The 19,008-nt window shown below is 33.2% G+C and overlaps 1 protein-coding gene across 2 annotated transcripts in view; it reads left to right on the top strand.

Annotated features, from left to right (window-relative positions):
- Window positions 1-19,008, top strand: part of UGGT2 (UDP-glucose glycoprotein glucosyltransferase 2) — a 137,045-nt gene that overhangs the window by 17,870 nt on the left and 100,167 nt on the right. For both annotated transcript variants that reach the window (XM_072976460.1, XM_015245024.3), the window contains exons 5-10: window positions 2,053-2,227; window positions 5,688-5,784; window positions 8,382-8,454; window positions 10,385-10,485; window positions 15,563-15,662; window positions 18,098-18,158. In XM_072976460.1, coding sequence (XP_072832561.1) covers window positions 2,053-2,227; window positions 5,688-5,784; window positions 8,382-8,454; window positions 10,385-10,485; window positions 15,563-15,662; window positions 18,098-18,158 — 607 coding nt within the window. The remainder of the gene's footprint in view (window positions 1-2,052; window positions 2,228-5,687; window positions 5,785-8,381; window positions 8,455-10,384; window positions 10,486-15,562; window positions 15,663-18,097; window positions 18,159-19,008) is intronic.

The following is a 19,008-nucleotide window of genomic DNA, read 5'->3' as shown; positions in this document are numbered from 1 at the left end:
TTAGATATTTATATATTTTTAAAGAAATAACTGATACATTTATTTATTCTACTTTTTTGTTGTTCTAATCTATTACATTTTACATTCATATTATTTTCTTCTTTTGCCTTTCGTTGAACTAAAAACTTGGGATTTTTTCCTTTTTTTAAATCATAACATTATCATTTAGGGCATCAAAGTCACCTTTCTTTCCTATAGGGTATTCTCATCCCAATTTCCTAAAAACTCCTTTTCTTTCCCTGTTAGGGGCAGAAGGGAGAATGTTATACTCATTTACGATGGTGATGACTACTGTCTCTTTCTCCCAAATAAATGACATTTTAGTGCAATATCTGTCAAGTTTGGGACAGATTCAGAGTATGAATCTTTGAACAATGGAACAGGTGGTAGGAAAGAGACAAAGAATCATACTATCATTTCTTTTTGGCTAGTATGTTGTTGTATTTCAACAGGTAAGGTGTATTACGTTTTAAGTAGTAAGACATCAGTTATGATTCTAAGTTAAACTTCATAGATTTTTATAATTAGTGGATTTTGCTCCCAAATTATAGTATAAAGTTATTATTAGTTTTCAGCTTCATTAAGAGATACCTTAGAATCTTCTCCCACTGAATTATACTTCCCTACATGCCTTACATATAAATGGTATGAATACAGGTATATGCTTTGTCACTGTGGAGCAGGACCCATGCATATAGTGTGTTGTGTTCCCACCTGACACATGCTCAGTACTTATCAAATGAATGATACCATAGTTAAATGAACAAGTATATTTAATCATCCCACCCCTTGTGATGGATGTAAGGCATTTTATATTTTTCCTCTACTGTAAATAATATCTAGTTGAATGTCCATGTATGTATATTTTTATATATACGTATCTTTATATAGTTATCTTGGTATTATCTTAGATAAATTTCTAAAACTAGAATCAATAGGTAAATAAGTGTATGCATTTAAAATTGGTACATACTTCAAAATTGTTCTTCAGAAAGCTGGCCATATTTCATACTTTATTTCTAGCATTTTCACCAATGCTAATTTGTATTATTTCCCTTTGTAATCTTAGTCAAATCAAGAAATGAAATTTTCTATTTTTAAATGTAATCTGTTCAGTTTTTAAAGACTGTTTTCCCTCTTACCCAGTAATTCCCCATGTGTGTAGTGTAATTTTTTTAACCTGTGAAATATCCATGTGGTTTCTGAATTAATTAAAAAAGCAAATTTCAGAAGGTACATGTATTAGGGTATAGGGACATGGTCGCTACTGCAGGCTCTTGAACAAATGGTGTATGAGCCCTTACCTTTGTCTCTGGCAAATCTATTTCACTTCTGATTTTTTCTTTTATGTTCAGCCTCAAGAGTTATCTACTAGCATTGCTTCATTAGCAGCCTTTCCAATTACCAACAGTAGTAAATTATTTTAAATCATTTATCGTTAATATTAATATTAATTTCATTGTGAAGACAGACTTTACTAATATGTAAGGAATCTCGCATAGTGCCTGGCAGGTAAGGCGTCATAGTATGTTTATGATGATAGGCCAGACCATAGGACTGCTCTGTTTGTTTGATTATCCTTGGGGATTTAATGAGTTGTTATTCATATTAAGTTGTGATAATCTTTATATAATATATTTTGTTTTTTAAAGATTTGGAGCCCATTTTCAGGAAATGTGAGCTGTAGTGAAAAATTATATTCTTCTAATTGAAGAAAATATAAATTGTATTTCATTGAAAAATATGTTACCATTTATGTTATTTTGAAGATAGTGAATACAGAAGGAAAATAAAATACTTTTAACACTCAATTTTGGGTTAACCACATTTACTTTTTTCATTTCTGTCATTTAGAAGTTATGTGCACAAAGTGACTACAGGAACTTTAAAGTCTTTTCTGTGATTTTTCTGTGTGTGTGTTTGTGTGTATATATGCATAAATATATATACACATTCCTGTAAATTTGATAAGCAGAAACTATAAACAGTTATGATATATTTTTCATACAGCCTTTACTTTCAGTGCTTGCTTGTGTTTTGTTTTCATTTTAGGCCCAGACCTTACCTGTTTAAAGGAGATCATACATTTCCTACAAACAAAGAGAACTTACCAGTGATTATCCTGTATGCAGAAATGGGTACCAGAGCATTTCATAAATTTCACACAGTATTGTTGGAAAAAGCTCAAAATGGGGAAATTCTTTATGTTCTCCGGCATTATATTCAGGTACATGTTTGTTTTATCTAAGATTATTTTGGCTATTAAAAATACATTTTATGAAAATTTTCCTTCTAAATTTTACATAATAATTTCCACTAGAATAGTTAAAGATATTTTAAAATTAACAACTGTCAAGTGTGAGTTTTATGTGGAAAAATGTATTGTGATCCCATGTCTTTTCTGGGAGTATCATGTTTATATTTTTTTTCCTTATTTCTCTGAAACAGATTAAAAATTTGGGTAAAAACAAAAGCATACTGCAATAGCATGCATAATATTTTGCTAGGACTCATAAATAGAGTTATTTTTAATGAAAATGGATTACAGTGAGGAAATCTAATTTACTTGGTATGTTGATAGTATGCATGTATTAGTTCAAAGTGCTAAGCATGATATAGGAATGCTCTTAAACCTATTTGTGTGAACAGCTGACTACTTTCTTATTCAAGTTTCACATCAGATGTGTTGTGTTATCTCTCATTGTTACCACACTGTTCTGTTTTAATGACTTCATAGCACTTATTACAGTACTATCTCAAATTTTATTTCTTTAGTACCTCCACTCTACCATCAGCACACACATAGACACAGACACAACCAAACTCTCACATGCACGCACTAGAGTATAATGGCCATGAGAGGAAGGGCCTTGCTTCTTTACTGTTACATTCCCAACATGGAAAGAATGATTTAATTTGCATTTTCCAAAATATTAATGATACATATTAAAGTTTAAAGTAGTAAAAGCCGTAGAAATATACTTGATTGCCTATCTATATCCTTTGCTTGTTTTTATATTGGATTCTTTGGGATTCCCCCCCATTTACATATTTTTAAAAACATATCCTGAATACTAATCTTTTCGTCCATATCTGAGAAATATCGTATTTCTCAGTTATATATGGAATGTAAAAAAAAAAAAAAAACAAAAAGCCAAACCCATAGAAACAAGGAAGTGATTGGTGGCTGCCGAAGTTGGGGTTGGGGGAGGTTAATGGGTGAAGGTGCTCAAAAGGCACAAGCTTCCAGATATAAACAAGTTCTGGGGATGAAATGTACAGCATGACAACTATAGTTAACAATAGTGTATATTTGGAAGTTGCTAAGAGAGTAGATCTTAAAGTTCTCATTACAAGGGAAAAAAAACCCATAGCTATGCGAGGTATGGATGTTAACTAAATTTACTGTGGTAATCATTTCATAATGTAGTTGACCCTTGAAGAACTTGGAAGTTGGAGCACCAACACTCCACGCTTTGTAAATCCTCCTTTAGTTTATAGTTGGTCCTGCATATATACAAGCTTCTTCCTTATCTGTGGTTCTGCATCTGCAGATTCAGCCAACCACAGATTGTGTAATAGTGTAGTGTTTACTAGTGAAAAAAATCCATGTGTAAGTGGACCATCACAGTTTACACAGTTCAAAAACCTGTGTTGTTCAAGGGTCAACTCTGTATACATATATCTAATCGTTATGTTGTACACCTCAAACTAATACAGTGTTATGTATCAATCATATCAGAAAAGGAATGGGAGATCAAAGTATATATCATTTTAAAAAATATTCCCAGGTGATTTTAACATGCCCCCACCCCCCAGTATGGTATGCTCATCTACTGAGAATCAGTGTCCCAAGTTATTCTTTGGAGAATGTGACCATTAAATATACTTCTGTGAAAGCATACTCACCAACTATCTGGGTACTCTGTAGCATCAAATTATAGCCTTCTGTTTAATTAATGACATGTTGTACATTCAAAATAGTTACACTGTAATCTAGTCAACATGTAATTCCAATAAAAAATAGACTTATTTGTGCTACCTATTGAACAGATGACTTTTTGGGTGGAAAGAAGAAATAGGATAATGAAGAAAGATTCTTTTCACCAGTTGATTTAGCCTATGAGCATTTTTGGTTTACAAATCCAAAGCTATTAAACTACAATTCAAATTTTATATTAATACATTTTCAAATAGAGAAAGTAAATATGAATTTAATAAACATATCTTTATTACTGAGGAGCTAATAACATTCCAGAACTGATAATGGAAATTGGTTATGTGAAATTGCATTTCTTTTATGAACTGTAACAAAATATGTGGGCTTAGCGCTTCAATTTGCTTCACCACCAACTGATTGTCTTTTCAGTGTAGAGTCAAAAATGTATTTTTAAATTGAGCTGTATGAAATTGAAAACTCTTTAAAAGATTTTCAACTTTGTCAGGTTACTAAAATTATAAACAACCCAATTTCCTCATGCTATCTTTCATTATAGCATGTGCCTGGGAAATTAGCAAATTAAATTTTAGCGTAGGCAGCAACGTTAAACACTTGTCTGCATGTCTGAAACTAATTCTTACATCATCTTCCTTGGAAATAGAACCATCCAGAAATAGTCACTCTGGTTGTATACTTATTTTTAAGGCTGAGGGAGAAGTTGAGGGAGGGAAGGAGAGAATAAAAGTTAATACACTATTAGGGTTCTCCTTGCGTTTGATCTCTGCCTCTTCCTCTCGTGTGCAGGATTGCAAAGCTGCTCTCATGTAAACCTTCTTTAAGCAAAGATACGTAGCATCGTCACAGGAGTTTGCTGAGTACTAGTAAAACTGGTTTCCTGACCCGTGAAAGAATATGCCAAATGATAATGATTATAGCACAACTCATAAGAATTTCAGTTTAGAAGCTAGAAGTAACCTTAGACATCTTCTGAAGCATTACATATACTCATCCATGTTGTTTACTTTTTGAAAAAATGTGACTTCTCTTCCTTGACAGGATAACTCTAGACGTACATACTGTATTTGTCCTTTATAGAAAGGGGAAGATAAGGTACCAAATTCTGATCACACATACTGCAGACAAGGCAAATTGTTATCTCTCATTGCAAGAATGGGTATTAATTTGTGGCCTTTGGTATAGTTTAATCATTGAGAAACAAAGAATTAATGAGGTTCTTTAAGGCACTCAGTTTTGTTTTTTTCTTTTTGTCTCCTTTACCTCTATTTTCCAGTAATTGACAACATTCTAGTTGTCCTACAGCCAGACAGCTAAGAAATGAATAGCATTTACTGGTTTACCAAATCTTGTGTAGTTTCCCAGAAAGAGTACAGTTTTGCTGAAACTTGATTGCATTGGCTTCTCTATTTATTAACTCATGGGAAGTATGGGAAAGTTGCCATGGTATAACAGAAAAAGATCTGATTTTTTTTTTCATTGTAAAAGAGTAATTAAAACAGTAGAGTCATGACAGAGTGTTTAGAAAGTAAAGAAGTGGTCATCAACCAAATTCTAGCTCCTTGATTGTCTAGAGAGAGTATAAATATCCCCCAAATAATTGTATTTCACAGTGATTATGAAACTTCAGCATTGGTAATTTACCCTTATGTCCTTATACACGTAACACTGAATTCAAAAGCAGATGTTTGACTAAATATTTTATTTTTTTTTTAATACTGTGTTTGAACAGAAACCATCCTCACAGAAAATGTACTTATCTGGCTATGGTGTGGAGCTAGCAATTAAGAGTACAGAATACAAAGCGTTGGATGATACCCAAGTCAAAAGTAAGTTTATTCTCTGTATTTGAGTAGAATAAAAATTTGGAGGCTTACATACTTCATGTAAAAAAACAATGACTGTAATCCTATATGCCTTAATTCAAGGCTGGAGGTGGGATTAGACATGTTCCTCTCTAGTTGGAATTTAATTTTAAGTGAAAATAAATATATTTAATATTATTGCCCTTTCAAAAATGTCTTCAGAAATTGAGAGTAACATATTATTTTGCTTATACCCAAATGGCTTCCCAACCACTTTTTGCAACATATAAAAATTGATGATATGTGTAGGTTACACGGAGGCAATAGGTGTGAGGCTGCTTATGGCTAGAGGTAACTGACCCAGGAGCTCAGAAGGGCCAGTGATGTGCCCAGTCACCCCCTGGAGGCAAGGGCGGGAAGGCTAAGGGGGCCAGTGTCTCAGTAACCCTAAAACCCGTTGGTAACACTGCCTTACAAAGCTTAGTCTGAAGTATTTATTCACAGAGAAGTTAGGATGATGGTGTTGTGTTTCTGTTTCCTTTTGAAGTGGAATGGGAGAGGACAGTGGATTGTTAGAATGAAGTACATGATTAGATTTGTGGTCTAGAAATCAACACCCGTCTGTGTTCTGTGTGCTAAATGCATGCTCTAGATGAAGGACTGCTGAAGACCTAAAAACATCAAGGACTTTTCAGATTCTTATGGAAATCTTTTATTACTTGGCTCATTGGAGATTTATTTATACCTGATTCTGGGTAAAGAGTTTCTAACTCATTCTTTTATATGCTCTTGGATGTGGCTCTACTTCAACTTTGTTTTTATATCCAGGATCTAGTGCTGGAGGCCCTGCCCTGATTATGACCTAGCTCTAGCCACTTCCACTGAATGTGCTACAAATAAACATCTGTATTATTGTGATTTAAATCCTGCTGGTTAAAGAGTTACTGAAAAAGTACAGCACAAATAATAATGTCCAGATTTAAATATTTCCACATAGCTTCTATATAGCTCTGCGTGATTTATGATTTAGTCTTTCATTTAATAGTCGTGGTAGTAACTTAAGGCATTTTCTAGCTATCCTTGGGCTTGTAGAATTTTCTTTAAAAGTCGTGTGATCATATGTGTTACCTATGTTACAAATTGCACACTAAATTTTGTCTTATATTTGGAATGTATCTTCTCTCCATTCTGGTTGCCACTCCTTTAGTTCAGTTCTTTTTTTTCCCCTCCGTATGTGTGTATCAGGCTTCTAACTGACCTTCTCTCTGATCTTTGGTCTTCAGTGCACCTAGTCCCCTCGTCCCCAAAATAGAACGATCAATTTGTTGTCCACAGTGCTGTCTGATTGAACCTCTTATGATGAAAATCTGACATTGTGACTCCACTGATGAAAATCCTGTACTGATTCCCTGCAGCTTCCCTCCTAAATTCAAGCACTTAGCAGAGCAGAGAAAGCTTTTCACCCTCTGGCCTCTTTCTGCCTCATCACTGTCCCTCAGCCCTCTCATTTGTACCCTGTGCTCCTGTAACACTAAACTACTGTACAGAATAATTTTCTGTTCCCTGAATGCCTCCTTGTTTGGCTCCATGCCTAGCCTTTATGACCTCTATAGAATACTTTCATTCCTTAGCATACACTCTTCCTTCTGCCTGAACCCTTCTTTCTCCCACCTCTTTTATTCATCTAAAGCCAACTCATCTGGTAAGACTCATGTATCAGTCAGTACCTCTGAGATGGCTCCCTGTCTTCCTGCTCTGTCAGAGGAGGGTTTTCCCTTTTCTGTATTCCACATATTCTGTGCTTTCTTTCAGAAAAGTTTTAAACAGTCTGTGAAAATTGTCTGTCTGCTTTTCCACCAAGTGAAGTATCTTTTGCATCTCACTTCCAGGTGTCTATCCAGCAGGCATCATAGAGGGAGTCAGTAAATGTTTGCCTGATGAATGAATGAAATGGAGGAGTAGGAAGACTGGATCAGAGCACTCAGGGTATTTAGTTGTGGTCCTAGCGGCCCAGATCCTCAGATGAGTGGAGGAGAGAAGTATATTTGATGAGCTCTAGTACGTACTGATTGAGCACAGCCCCACGCTGTAAGAGGTCACAGATTCTCAGAATCCCAACGTACCCTCACACATACCACTTACCACACTATGTACTGTAATTATTTATTAACTAAAGGAGAGGGGAAGGGGAAGAGAAAGAAACATAAAATATACCTTTATCCTTTGAGGCCATGAGTTTTGCTGTCTTTCTAAAGATTTCTTCATTATGTCTAAAGGTGTCAGAAACATGCAAGAACTCCTGTATCTGTTAGGATTTAGATCTCTTTCTGACTTAAGAGCTAAGCCCGGGGTTTGTTGCAGGTCTTTTTGTTTATCATTCTGGTTATAAAACAGAACTTGACTATGAAACTATCTACAGAGCATTTATTATGGTTGTTAAGTATTTAATAATCTTGTTTAAAAAGAGAGAGCACACTGATGTATCGTTACACGGATCCATGAAAGAAAAACGAGGTAAAACAAATGGAATTTGATTTTGAGTTCTTCTAATTTATAATTACATATTCCTTTTCTAATCTGCAATGTTTTTGTTTTATTTTGTTTTTGTTTCCAAAATGTAGCTGTGACTAATGCTGGTGTAGAAGATAAGACTGAAACAAATGAAGTCCAAGGATTTCTCTTTGGGAAACTAAAGTAAGTTGAATCACAATGATGTTGTATTACTATACTCTTAATTTTGTTTTAAAGGAATTGATTCAGTATGCTGTGTTGGCCTGTGTTCCACATTTTGAAAATAGACATTGTTACAAAAGTAACACATGGTTAATGCAAAAAAAAAAAGCAGAAAATTGAAAAATAATCACTAATTCCACAGGATAATGAGTATGATTAGAGAAATGGGAATTGAAAATGATCAAAGTTGTCTCTGGCTAAAAACTGAAACAGAATTTTGTAGAATCTTTTACAGATCCTCATGGGTTACAAAGATCATGGTTAATATTAGATTTTTTAGCATGAAAAAATAAAAAATTTTAATGCCTTAAAAGAAGAGAAAATACTTAGTTTCCTAAATTTCAGTGCCACTGAGTGCCACATTAAAAATCTTTTAACATCTGGTCTTAATAATTACTTGTACATACATGTACAAGTAACTTCAAAAATTAAAGTTCTGCCCCTTTTCTTTCCCGCATCACTGACTGAAGACAAGGAATGGAATGGTGAGTGCTCTCTGAATGTTGATGGATGGGGACTGTCGCAGTTTTGTGTGTAGTTTCTCTTGGTTACAAGAAGGGAAAGTTTATGATTCCCTTGTAAAGGTAAAATTAATTGAAAATAAAGAACTGTTTCTGTTAATATCTTTGGCTCTTATTTAGTACTAGCAGTACCTATATAGGACACTGAGGTCACTTCTCTGGGAGTAGATCATATCTTGGAATCTATAATTCTATTCTTTTTTTAAACATAACTATTTAGGAAAATAAATTGCATGTCCTCCAAAAAGCTGTTGGAACCCTGGAATATTAGTTTTTTTAAAGAGGAAATACTCAAAGTTAGTTATTTACACAATTAATTGACTTAGGCAGAAACCTTTCTTTCGCTTTGAGATATTGTGTGATAATGTATTTTTGCCTGAATTACATAAATAATTTTAGCAGTGAAGACTATCATTAAGCTTATAAAGAACAATGTAACAACTCTTACAAACTTAATATTACTCTGTAACTGAAAATACTGAGAAAGGAAGGGTTAATCTAATTTGTAGTGAACTTATTTTCAAATAAGTTCTGTTGCTTTGTCACTATAAAAGCAGTCTTGATTCATTTTCAAAATGTGGTCCCGCATTGTAATAAAATTGCAAAATATTGAAACTGTAGTACATTTATTTATTTTAACTGTAAAATTAACCTATTTCTGTGTATATGTTCTGTATATTTTTCATTTCACTTTTTAAAATATTCATTTCTCTTTACTGTTGAAACTGTTTTACTTAGTGTGCTGGTAGCTAGATAAAGTTTTTTCGGAAAATAATTCTGTCTAATAATATTAACTGGCACTATGTCTTGATTTCATGAGGGAAGAAAGAAGATTATAGTTTTTGTTGTACGTATAGTAAATGTCATCTACTATATTGTTATTTAGCACTCTCTGAAAGATACCTAGATATGTTTAATTAGGCAAAATTATCTCAAGCTTTTTATAAGTTTCAAAGAAATAGAGTAAACTCTAAAATTGTATAGAAAGCATTGGTGTCTTTCCTTATAAAATAGTTTTTGTTTTTAACTATAAATGCAATACTTGTAATTTATAAAGTGTTAAAATAAAAAGTATATAACATAAAAACTAATAATTCTGCCCTCACCCTTGGGTCCCTTATAGGTAGTGTTAACAAATGAGAGCACATCCCCCCAGGTTTGGTTTTGTTTTATACATTGAAAAAGGTAGACATGCATATCTCCCTCATCTTCAAGTTCTGTGGATATAGCTACATCACTCTTTATTATTAACTTGATAAACAATTAGTTTGTGTCTAAGTATTTGGAGGAGTTAATTACAAAAATATGCTGCTTGTATTGTAATTTGTAGCAGGTGATGATAATTAACATTACTTAATATTCTAATACAGAGAAAGATACTCAGATCTTAGAGATAATCTGACAACATTCCAAAAATACCTGATTGAGAGTAATAAAGAAATGATGCCTTTGAAAGTCTGGGAACTGCAAGGTACAGTATTTTGGTCTACTTTAACATGGCATATTGGTAACTGAGCTCTGTTTTGTTAAATAGGCTTTTAAATAATGTGATATTAATTATTTCATAGACAATAATAATTACTAATGATGTGACTAATGTAAATTATTCCATTACTTTTTGTAGAAATACAAATTTAATTAAAAGGTTATTCATCAAACAAATCATATTTTTATGTTTATAAAATTTAACATTATATAAAGTGCGCTTAACTGATAACTCGTGTGTGTTTAAAGCATACATGAGTTACAGGTTTAGCTCAAGTATTAAATCACATTTCAGAGAATCTGTAGCTCTGGTTAAAAATCCTAATCAGGAGAAATTCGAACAAAGTCTTAATTTTTTTCTCTTTAAAATTTTGATCTTAACAGACCATTGCCTGTTTCACTGTGAGCTTAAAATAGCTTCTGTACTGACATCCTATAAGCAGATACTTTGAGACCAAAATTTAGTTTGAACTATAATTCCTCTTCAGCTTGTAATTTTCTTTTTTATTATTTTTAAAAATTTTAGTAAGTCATGGAAACATGTCATTATTCTTATACTTTTATCACAACTCTCATCAAGCTTTTTTTAATATAACAGCATATTGAAATTTACTTGACATACTATAAAATTCACCCATTCAAAGTGTACCATTCAGTGCATTTTAGTATATTTTTTAGAGCTCTTTAACTGTCATCAGTCAGTTTTAGAGTATTTTCATCACCCCCAAAAAGAAATTAACATACCCATAGACAGGTACTCCCCAACTTCTCCAGCTGTAGACAAGCAACAGTCTACTTTCTTCTTCAAAATATTCTCTAAGGGACCCATAATTTAGAAAATTTTACGTGGAAGGGTACTTTGGAAGGCTTGTAAACAGAACATGCATACTTAGCTTAGTTTGAATTAATCTCCCTGATGTCTATATAAGATATATTTGAATGGATTAGAAACAGGAAATCTAGTTAAGACATCACTGAATTAGTATAATGTAAGATTGGACTATGTCTGTGGTAGAAGGCATAGAAAGGAAGGCTGAATTTAGCAAATATTTAGACGATACAGAATCAAAGATGACTTTAAAATTTCCAGCTTTGAACTCGAGTTAGAGAGAATATAAAATATGTAAGTAAGTTTGGGGGTTGAATATGAGGCCCAGAAATAAAGAGACTGGCCTTAAAAAGATGGATGTGTAGTGATTAAAAGGAGAGCATTTAAATGTTGAAAATCTTAGCATAAAGGTTTTAAAACGGAGAAGCTGAAACGTTAGTGACCAAATCAGTGCACAAGGGAGGGTGCTGTGGTGCTCATGCGCTCATGGAGAGTAGACGTGGTGGAATGATGGGAAATGGAGAGCACCGTACAGAAGCCAAAGGAAATAGATTCAGGAAAGAGGACGTGATAGTACTTTTTCTTTTTCTTTTTCTTTTTTGATTGATTTAACAAGTATTTATTGAAAATCTACTTGGTGTCAGTCATAGCCCTACAACTATGGTTTTAAATTTTGGGCTGAGACTTACGGTAGGATATATATTTTACGTCAAGACCCATAAGCAGATGTATAACGTACGAGTACATAGATATGCTGAAAACTAAAAAAAGCTTCAGCATAGATATGTATGTTTACTATATTTTATACGTTCTGATAAAACTTTCTTTTATTCTGCCCTATTTCATTCGAGAAAACTTCACATTACCCGTTAATCTGATTTCACTGCTAACTAATGGGTTCCAATTGACATGTTTAGAAACACTATATTCTGAAGATAAAATGATGAGCTAAAACAGATACCATGTTTCTTCAAAGGATCTTAGATAAATATAAGTAATTTTAAAAACCAGTGTAAAAATTACCATTGTAATTACTGCAAAGGAAGGAGACACGATTAAGACGAGTATATATGCCAGAAAGATCTGACTGGTGGGATGGGGGCAGGGTAGGGGTAACAAAAAGTGGGGCCTTCCTCAAGAAGTGGTGCTTGAATTGAGATTGGAGGAAGGGTTATTTAGAGAAACTGTTAAAGATCTTTGTGAGGGGTTGGATGTGGTGTGTGAGGGAGAGGAGATAGCAAGAACAACTGCTAGATTCATGGTTTACCCATCTGGATGGACAGTGGTGAAAAAAGAATAGAGAGGACCAGATTTGGGCAAAGATGGGCAGGAATATTATAGATTTGTTATTGGACATGCTGCTTTTGAAGTATCCAAGTGGTAAAACCAAGAAGACAATTAAATATGGGGATCTGGATATCAAAGGCAAAGTGAAGGACTTAAATAACAACTTATGAGTCATCTAGGTTTAGAAAAAAGTGAAAAAAAGTTTATAGAATCTGATAATACTATATTCATTTACTTGTTATTTACACTCTCTGATTTCATCAGCGAATTTTCAGGGGAGTTCAAACAACTTATGTGAAGGAGAATTACTTTCATGTTGCCAAAAAATTTAAAAGGCTAGTTGTGTTACAAACCTGAGTAAAAGATAGTAGTCCATGATCATGATGATGATTGGTGGTGATAGAAACATTAACCAATACTGTTTGTCTGGCATAGTATTAGACTCTTTATCTGTATCATCCTAATTAAGTGTTAAAAACTCACAAGTTAGATATCCTACTTTTCCAGATGAGGAAACTGAGGAACACACACATAAAATAATTAGTCTGAGGTCACAAATCTCATAAAGCACAAATCAAGGATACCTAAAATGAGCAAGTCTTTCTCATTTTAGAACCTAAATCCTCTCTTTTCCTCTATGTTGTACTGTTTTTAAGTATAACTTTGTGTACCCAAATACTCTTAGTCAAGGTCTTAGTCATCTTATAATTTCCTCAAAAGAAATAACTTGTTTATAACTTCTTATACCATATCAATCATATAAGTAATGACTTTAAGTTTTCTCATCTAAAAAAGCATATATTCCTAAATATATACACACCAGTTAAAAGTCATGTTGCTTATAATTGCCTTTAATAGCAATAGTACAATAAAAAACATAAGGGATCTTATTTGTAATTTTGCTGTTCATTCACTCATTCATTCATCAATATTGAACACCTGCTTATGTATCAAGTACTTTGAGGGGGTTAGAACATTTAAATTCTGCCCTCTTAGCAAATTTCAATTATACAATAGTGTTATCAACTATAGTCACCATGTTATACATTAAATCCTCAGACTTTATTAGCTTCATAGCTAAAAGCTTGTACCCTTTTACCAACCTCTCCTTATCTCCCCCTCCCGCAGCCCCTGGCAGTCACTTTTCTGCTTTCTGTTTCTATGAGTTTGACCATTTTTTTTTCAGATTCCGCATGTAAGTGTTTTTATACAGTGTGATTTTTTTCCCCTCTGGCTTATTTCACTTAGCATAATACCCTCTAGGTCCATCCATGTTGTTGCAAATGGCAGGATCTCCTTTTTTAAGGCTGAATAGTATTCCATTGTGTTTTTATACACCATAGTTTTCTAGTTTGTAGATTTCTCTTCAAGATATGGATTTCATTTCCTTTGGACATACACTCAGAAATGGGATTGCTGGATCATATGATGGTTCTATTTTTAACTTCTTGAGGAATCTCCATGTTTTTAGTAGTGGCTGTGCCAGTTTGTGAGTTTCTTGTATATTTTGGATGTTAACCCCTTATCAGATATAATGGTTTACTAATATTTTCTCCCATTCCATAGGCTGCTTTTTCATTTTGCTGATGACTTCCTTGCTGTGCAGAAATTTTTTAGTATGATAGTCCTACTTGTTTATTTTTCCTTTTGTTGCCTTAGGTTTTGGTGTCAAATCCAAAAAATCATGGCCAAGACCAATGTCAGGGAACTTACCCCTGTGTTTTCTTCTAGCAGTTTTGTGATTTCAGGTCACAAGTTCAAGTCTTTAATTAATTTTGAGTTGATTTTTATGTATAGTGTAAGGTAAGGGTCCATTTTATTCTTTTGCATGTGGATATCTAGTTTTCCCTGCACCATTTATTGAATAGAAAGTCATACTTTTTCTTTGCATGAGGTGATCCTATGGCAAAAGGATCCTAGTAGGGTGAGGACTGATGAGCGTCCGTTGTGTTTGCAGTTAGGAGATACTAGGGAACACTGTTAGCTCCACTAGTGCTGGGATTGGAAACATGCTAAGGTAGGTTGAGGAAGTTACTTAGAGTTATTCAGCTAGAAAGTGACTTAGAGCTGGGGTTTGAACCTTGATCTGTTAGACTTTACCAGCCCATAAGAGGCTGCCCTGGGAACATCTTTTCTAGGCTTTGATTCCAGCCCAATTCGCCCCTTCACACTGAAAGGTAGAAACAAAACTAGTCTCACTATGATAAACTGGTCCTTTTACTAGTATTTGACAAGGTAGGATTCCACTTATGGGGAGATGTTAAAGAGAAACAAAATGCTTCACTATTAAGTAATGAAAGAATTCAATTTTAAAGTCTTTTCTGACCCTTGACAAAGTAATGAGACAAAAATTGTTGCTTCTAGCATCCTTGAGACTGACTCCAGTAAGCCACACCCATTTTTCTTTTCATAGAATTGCCATTTCAGGGAAGTCATGCTAAGTTTAGGATTTTATTTTTACTGTTGTATAAATGTAGAACATTTTATTATTGTATAAAGGTAGAACAATGTTGAAAAAGAAAGTGAATGTTTATATTTACTTAGTTAAACACAGTGGGTCTGAAGTTCTTTCCAGAATTGGCTTTTCAGAGCTCTTTTTTCCTTCCTATTGTTTCTTTTTATCAGAGCTTTTTGTTGTCTGTTTCATTTAACCTCAGTATAGAAAAGATAGCTTTGTGTCAGCATTTCTTTTCATATCTCTTTTTGAAGTTATATGTAATTTGTGGAAAACAAATAATAGGTATTAAATGGTATGTTCTCATTCATAAAAATGTAAGGCTTACCTTAATTGGATGTAAGTGATATTTCTGAATAATGCTAAATATGAGTGTTTGTTAATGTGTCTCTATGTGATTAGATGGTAAGAAGTGTTATTTAAATTATGTGGAAATGTCTGTTGAGGTCTAACATTATGCTAAATTCCTTAATGATACTTGTTTCCTTCCAGATCTTAGTTTTCAAGCAGCTTCTCGAATAATGTCTGCTCCAGTTTATGATGCCCTGAAACTAATGAAAGACATTTCACAGAACTTCCCCATAAAAGCCAGGTATATTAAAGTTTATTGGTTTGATTATATATAGCCAGAATTCTTTCCATTAAATAAATTTTATGAAAAAGGCTGATTTCATTTAATATAATGATGTCAATTAATTCTAGTGTATATGGAGTTTATGAAATCAGGGTGTCACTTCATTATGTATGTTGATTTATTTTTTTACTAGAGCAGAATATTGGTTTATGCATGCATGTGTACATGCTGTGAAATAGAGCTCTTGAGTTAGAGGCAAATGGAAAGGGGAAAATAATTTATTTTAAAAATTGTTTAAACAATAGACATGGTAATCCAAGAAAAAACTGGTTTCAGTAACTTAACATATAAAGAGATATTTTTCTCTTTCTCCTAGAGAGGATGATGAAAAGTATTAATCTAAACAAAACAAATATCTGTATATGTATGCATGACTGGGCATTGTACTGTATACCAGAAATTGACACATTATAATTGACTACACTTAAAAAAAAACAAAAAAAGAAAACCCCAAAACTAAATAGATCTATGCCCAAAGTGTGGCCAAATCATGTTCTTGCCCTTTCAGATTCCAAACAATTAGTAATGTGTTAATTGTATGGAATATTTTGTGGAATACTTTTTTGCCAATAAGAAATCTAATTGAATTGCTTTCAGAAATATTAATGTTACATTAAACACATCTTCCAGCTCAATAGATAATACATTTGCATATCCAAAAGTAACTAATAGATACAACTGAGGTTATCATATAAGGATTTTCAAAACAACAAGACTTCGATGCATTTATATTCTGGTCAGGAATCACGATAAAAAAATATAAGCAACGAATGAAATATAAACTAAATTAGCTTATATTGAAGATACAAAACATGGGACTAGTGCAGCAATAGTGTTTCACTGAGAGGAGTCGGGGAGCATCCTTGTGCTCTCAGCATCCCTTCTTAAGCGGTAGATGATCACTAGGCCTCTGTCTCAGACACTTTGGTACATTTATCCACAGAACAAATTACTGAATCTTAATCCTAGACAGTCTTTGCCTTTGTAAGATAAATAAATAGTGTATGGTTGGCCACAAGATAACAGAAACCTTTTCACAATACCCTGAAAATAGAGCGGTTTGTCACCTTATTTACAGATTAAGAATTAATATATTGATACGACTTTCAGTCAATTTTAGTTTAAACAGTCAAGAATTTGATAAGTCAGTGTTTATATATTAAAACATGAAATACATGTGTGTATAAATATATATGTTTAGCCACACTGCTGTTAATTATCAGTAGCTTTTGAAATTACTAGATCAAATACCAATAAAGCAAAATTATTTTAGTTTTCAGAAGATAACTGATTAGCTCTTCTGACAGTAAGTCATTATAACTGTTCAAGGGTTTTGTTACTAAGCTCTGCCCTTAGTTTGTGGTTGGTCATTAAAAAGAAATTTACCAACTATGTAACGCTGCTTAAGGGCTAAATGGTAGGCTTGAGCATACTGCTTTCCCCTAGCCCCATCAGTGGTGCAACCATAATTAGTGCCCACGCCTCAAAGTTCTGCTTCCATGAGATGTTCAGACTTAATAAATGGTGTTTGGTTTTAATTTTTATTAAATAAATAAGTCACTCTGTAGACAACCAGTAAATGTTCATTGAAATTAAATATTTGATGAATGAAAAGTTTGCATTATCAAATTTTCAGTTGTAATTTCTCTCAAATTCTGCCAAATTTTAGGAGATAATACACACTCATTGTGGATTATTTTAAGGTACCCCTTTCTGCTTGAGTTTAACTTAAAGCCAAACTTCCCATTATCAATCTTTAGCTTTTTAGATCATTTTCTTCTATACATAAAATTGAAAGATAAATAAACATTCTTAGTAGTTATAAGGTCAAATAAATATAGTTAATAGACTTATTTAAGTGACATTTGTGCTCTGTTTTTAAATTATAAGGGAATTATAAGTTCTTCAAGAATGAATATGCGAAGTCACTATTATCAGTATTTTAGAGCTTACATACTCTGGTAAAGATCCCAAGTTAATCAGAATTCTTTATGTACAGATATTTCAAAAATTGCCTGTTTGCAGCTACACATATAATGATCTTGATGATTTCATACAGAATTTCTCCCTGTGGGCAAAACAACACAAAATAGCATTTTCAGTCAAGTATTCTTGAAAAATAAATATCCAGCAGTAAAGGAGGTTTGACAATACTTAGAGTATACAGTTAGTGCGCATGAGCTTCTGACAGTCTCTGTTCCACCTGAATCAAATACCCTTGTCAAGTGAAAGCTGTAGTGTCACCTGTCAGATAGGCTAGTGGAAATGTACACTTCTCAGTTGTGAAGCCTTTAGGGTTTTTAATTTCTCATACAAAGTATTACATTATGTTGAATTATAGATCAGTCCTAAACATTTAAGGAAGAATGAATTATATCTGTTTATTTTCTCAGATCTCTGACCAGAATTGCTGTAAATGAACGCATGAGGGAGGAAATAGAGGAAAATCAAAAGGTTTGTTTGAATTCCTTTTTTTAAAAATTGCTATACTGATAACATAACATTAGACTTTGGATCTTCAATTTTTCTACAAAAAGAAAGTGTTAACTTGCACTTTTTGATTGCTAAAACAGTTCAGGTTTTTCCATTTTTATATTGTCTACTTTATATAGTATACAGTTTGTGATTTTAGTCAATCTTCCCTGATATAGATCGTACTTACTTCCTCATTAACCCTGTATACTCCAAATTTTCTGCCCACGTTGTATGGTTTTCTTCACAAGACAGAGAGAATAAAGGCTATGAGATAATTCTTCAGTTTCTTATTATTATTTTGCTTAAAAGTTTGTGAAGACTGAGTCAAGTTTACACCACTGAAACATTATTAGAATCCTATAGCATGTAGTACACTATCACTAGTTTGATAAGATTCTGTTAAATGTCCTCTTAAATTACCTTAAGACCCCAAATGATCTTAATTGTGTTAATACTTAGGAAGTGCTTGAGAACACTGCCTGGTTTTATTACATGGGACTGGTTTGGCTTTAAGTAAGATAATATCAGACATGCAGGGCCCTAAACAGTAGGAGTTCATTTTTCTCACATAAAAAGAAGTCTCAGAATAGATTGCCACAGACATGGTTTTTTCTTTTATGGTTGCAAAATGGCTGCCACAGCTCCAGACCTCTTACCTGTATTCAAGACAGAAAGAGGTAGGAAAACGGTATCAACCACATCCCTCCTGACTAAAGCTTTCCTGGAACACTTTAACTGATTTCCACTTCCATCTCATTAGCCAAAATTTTTATTCCTAGCTACAAGGGAGACTAGAAAAGTTAATATTTTACTATTCTAGTAATTGAGG

This window comes from Vicugna pacos, chromosome 14 (assembly GCF_048564905.1).
Source record: "Vicugna pacos chromosome 14, VicPac4, whole genome shotgun sequence".
Lineage (NCBI taxonomy): Eukaryota > Metazoa > Chordata > Mammalia > Artiodactyla > Camelidae > Vicugna > Vicugna pacos.
Note: the sequence above shows the minus strand (reverse complement) of the source record. Positions and strands in the feature narration are given on the sequence as shown.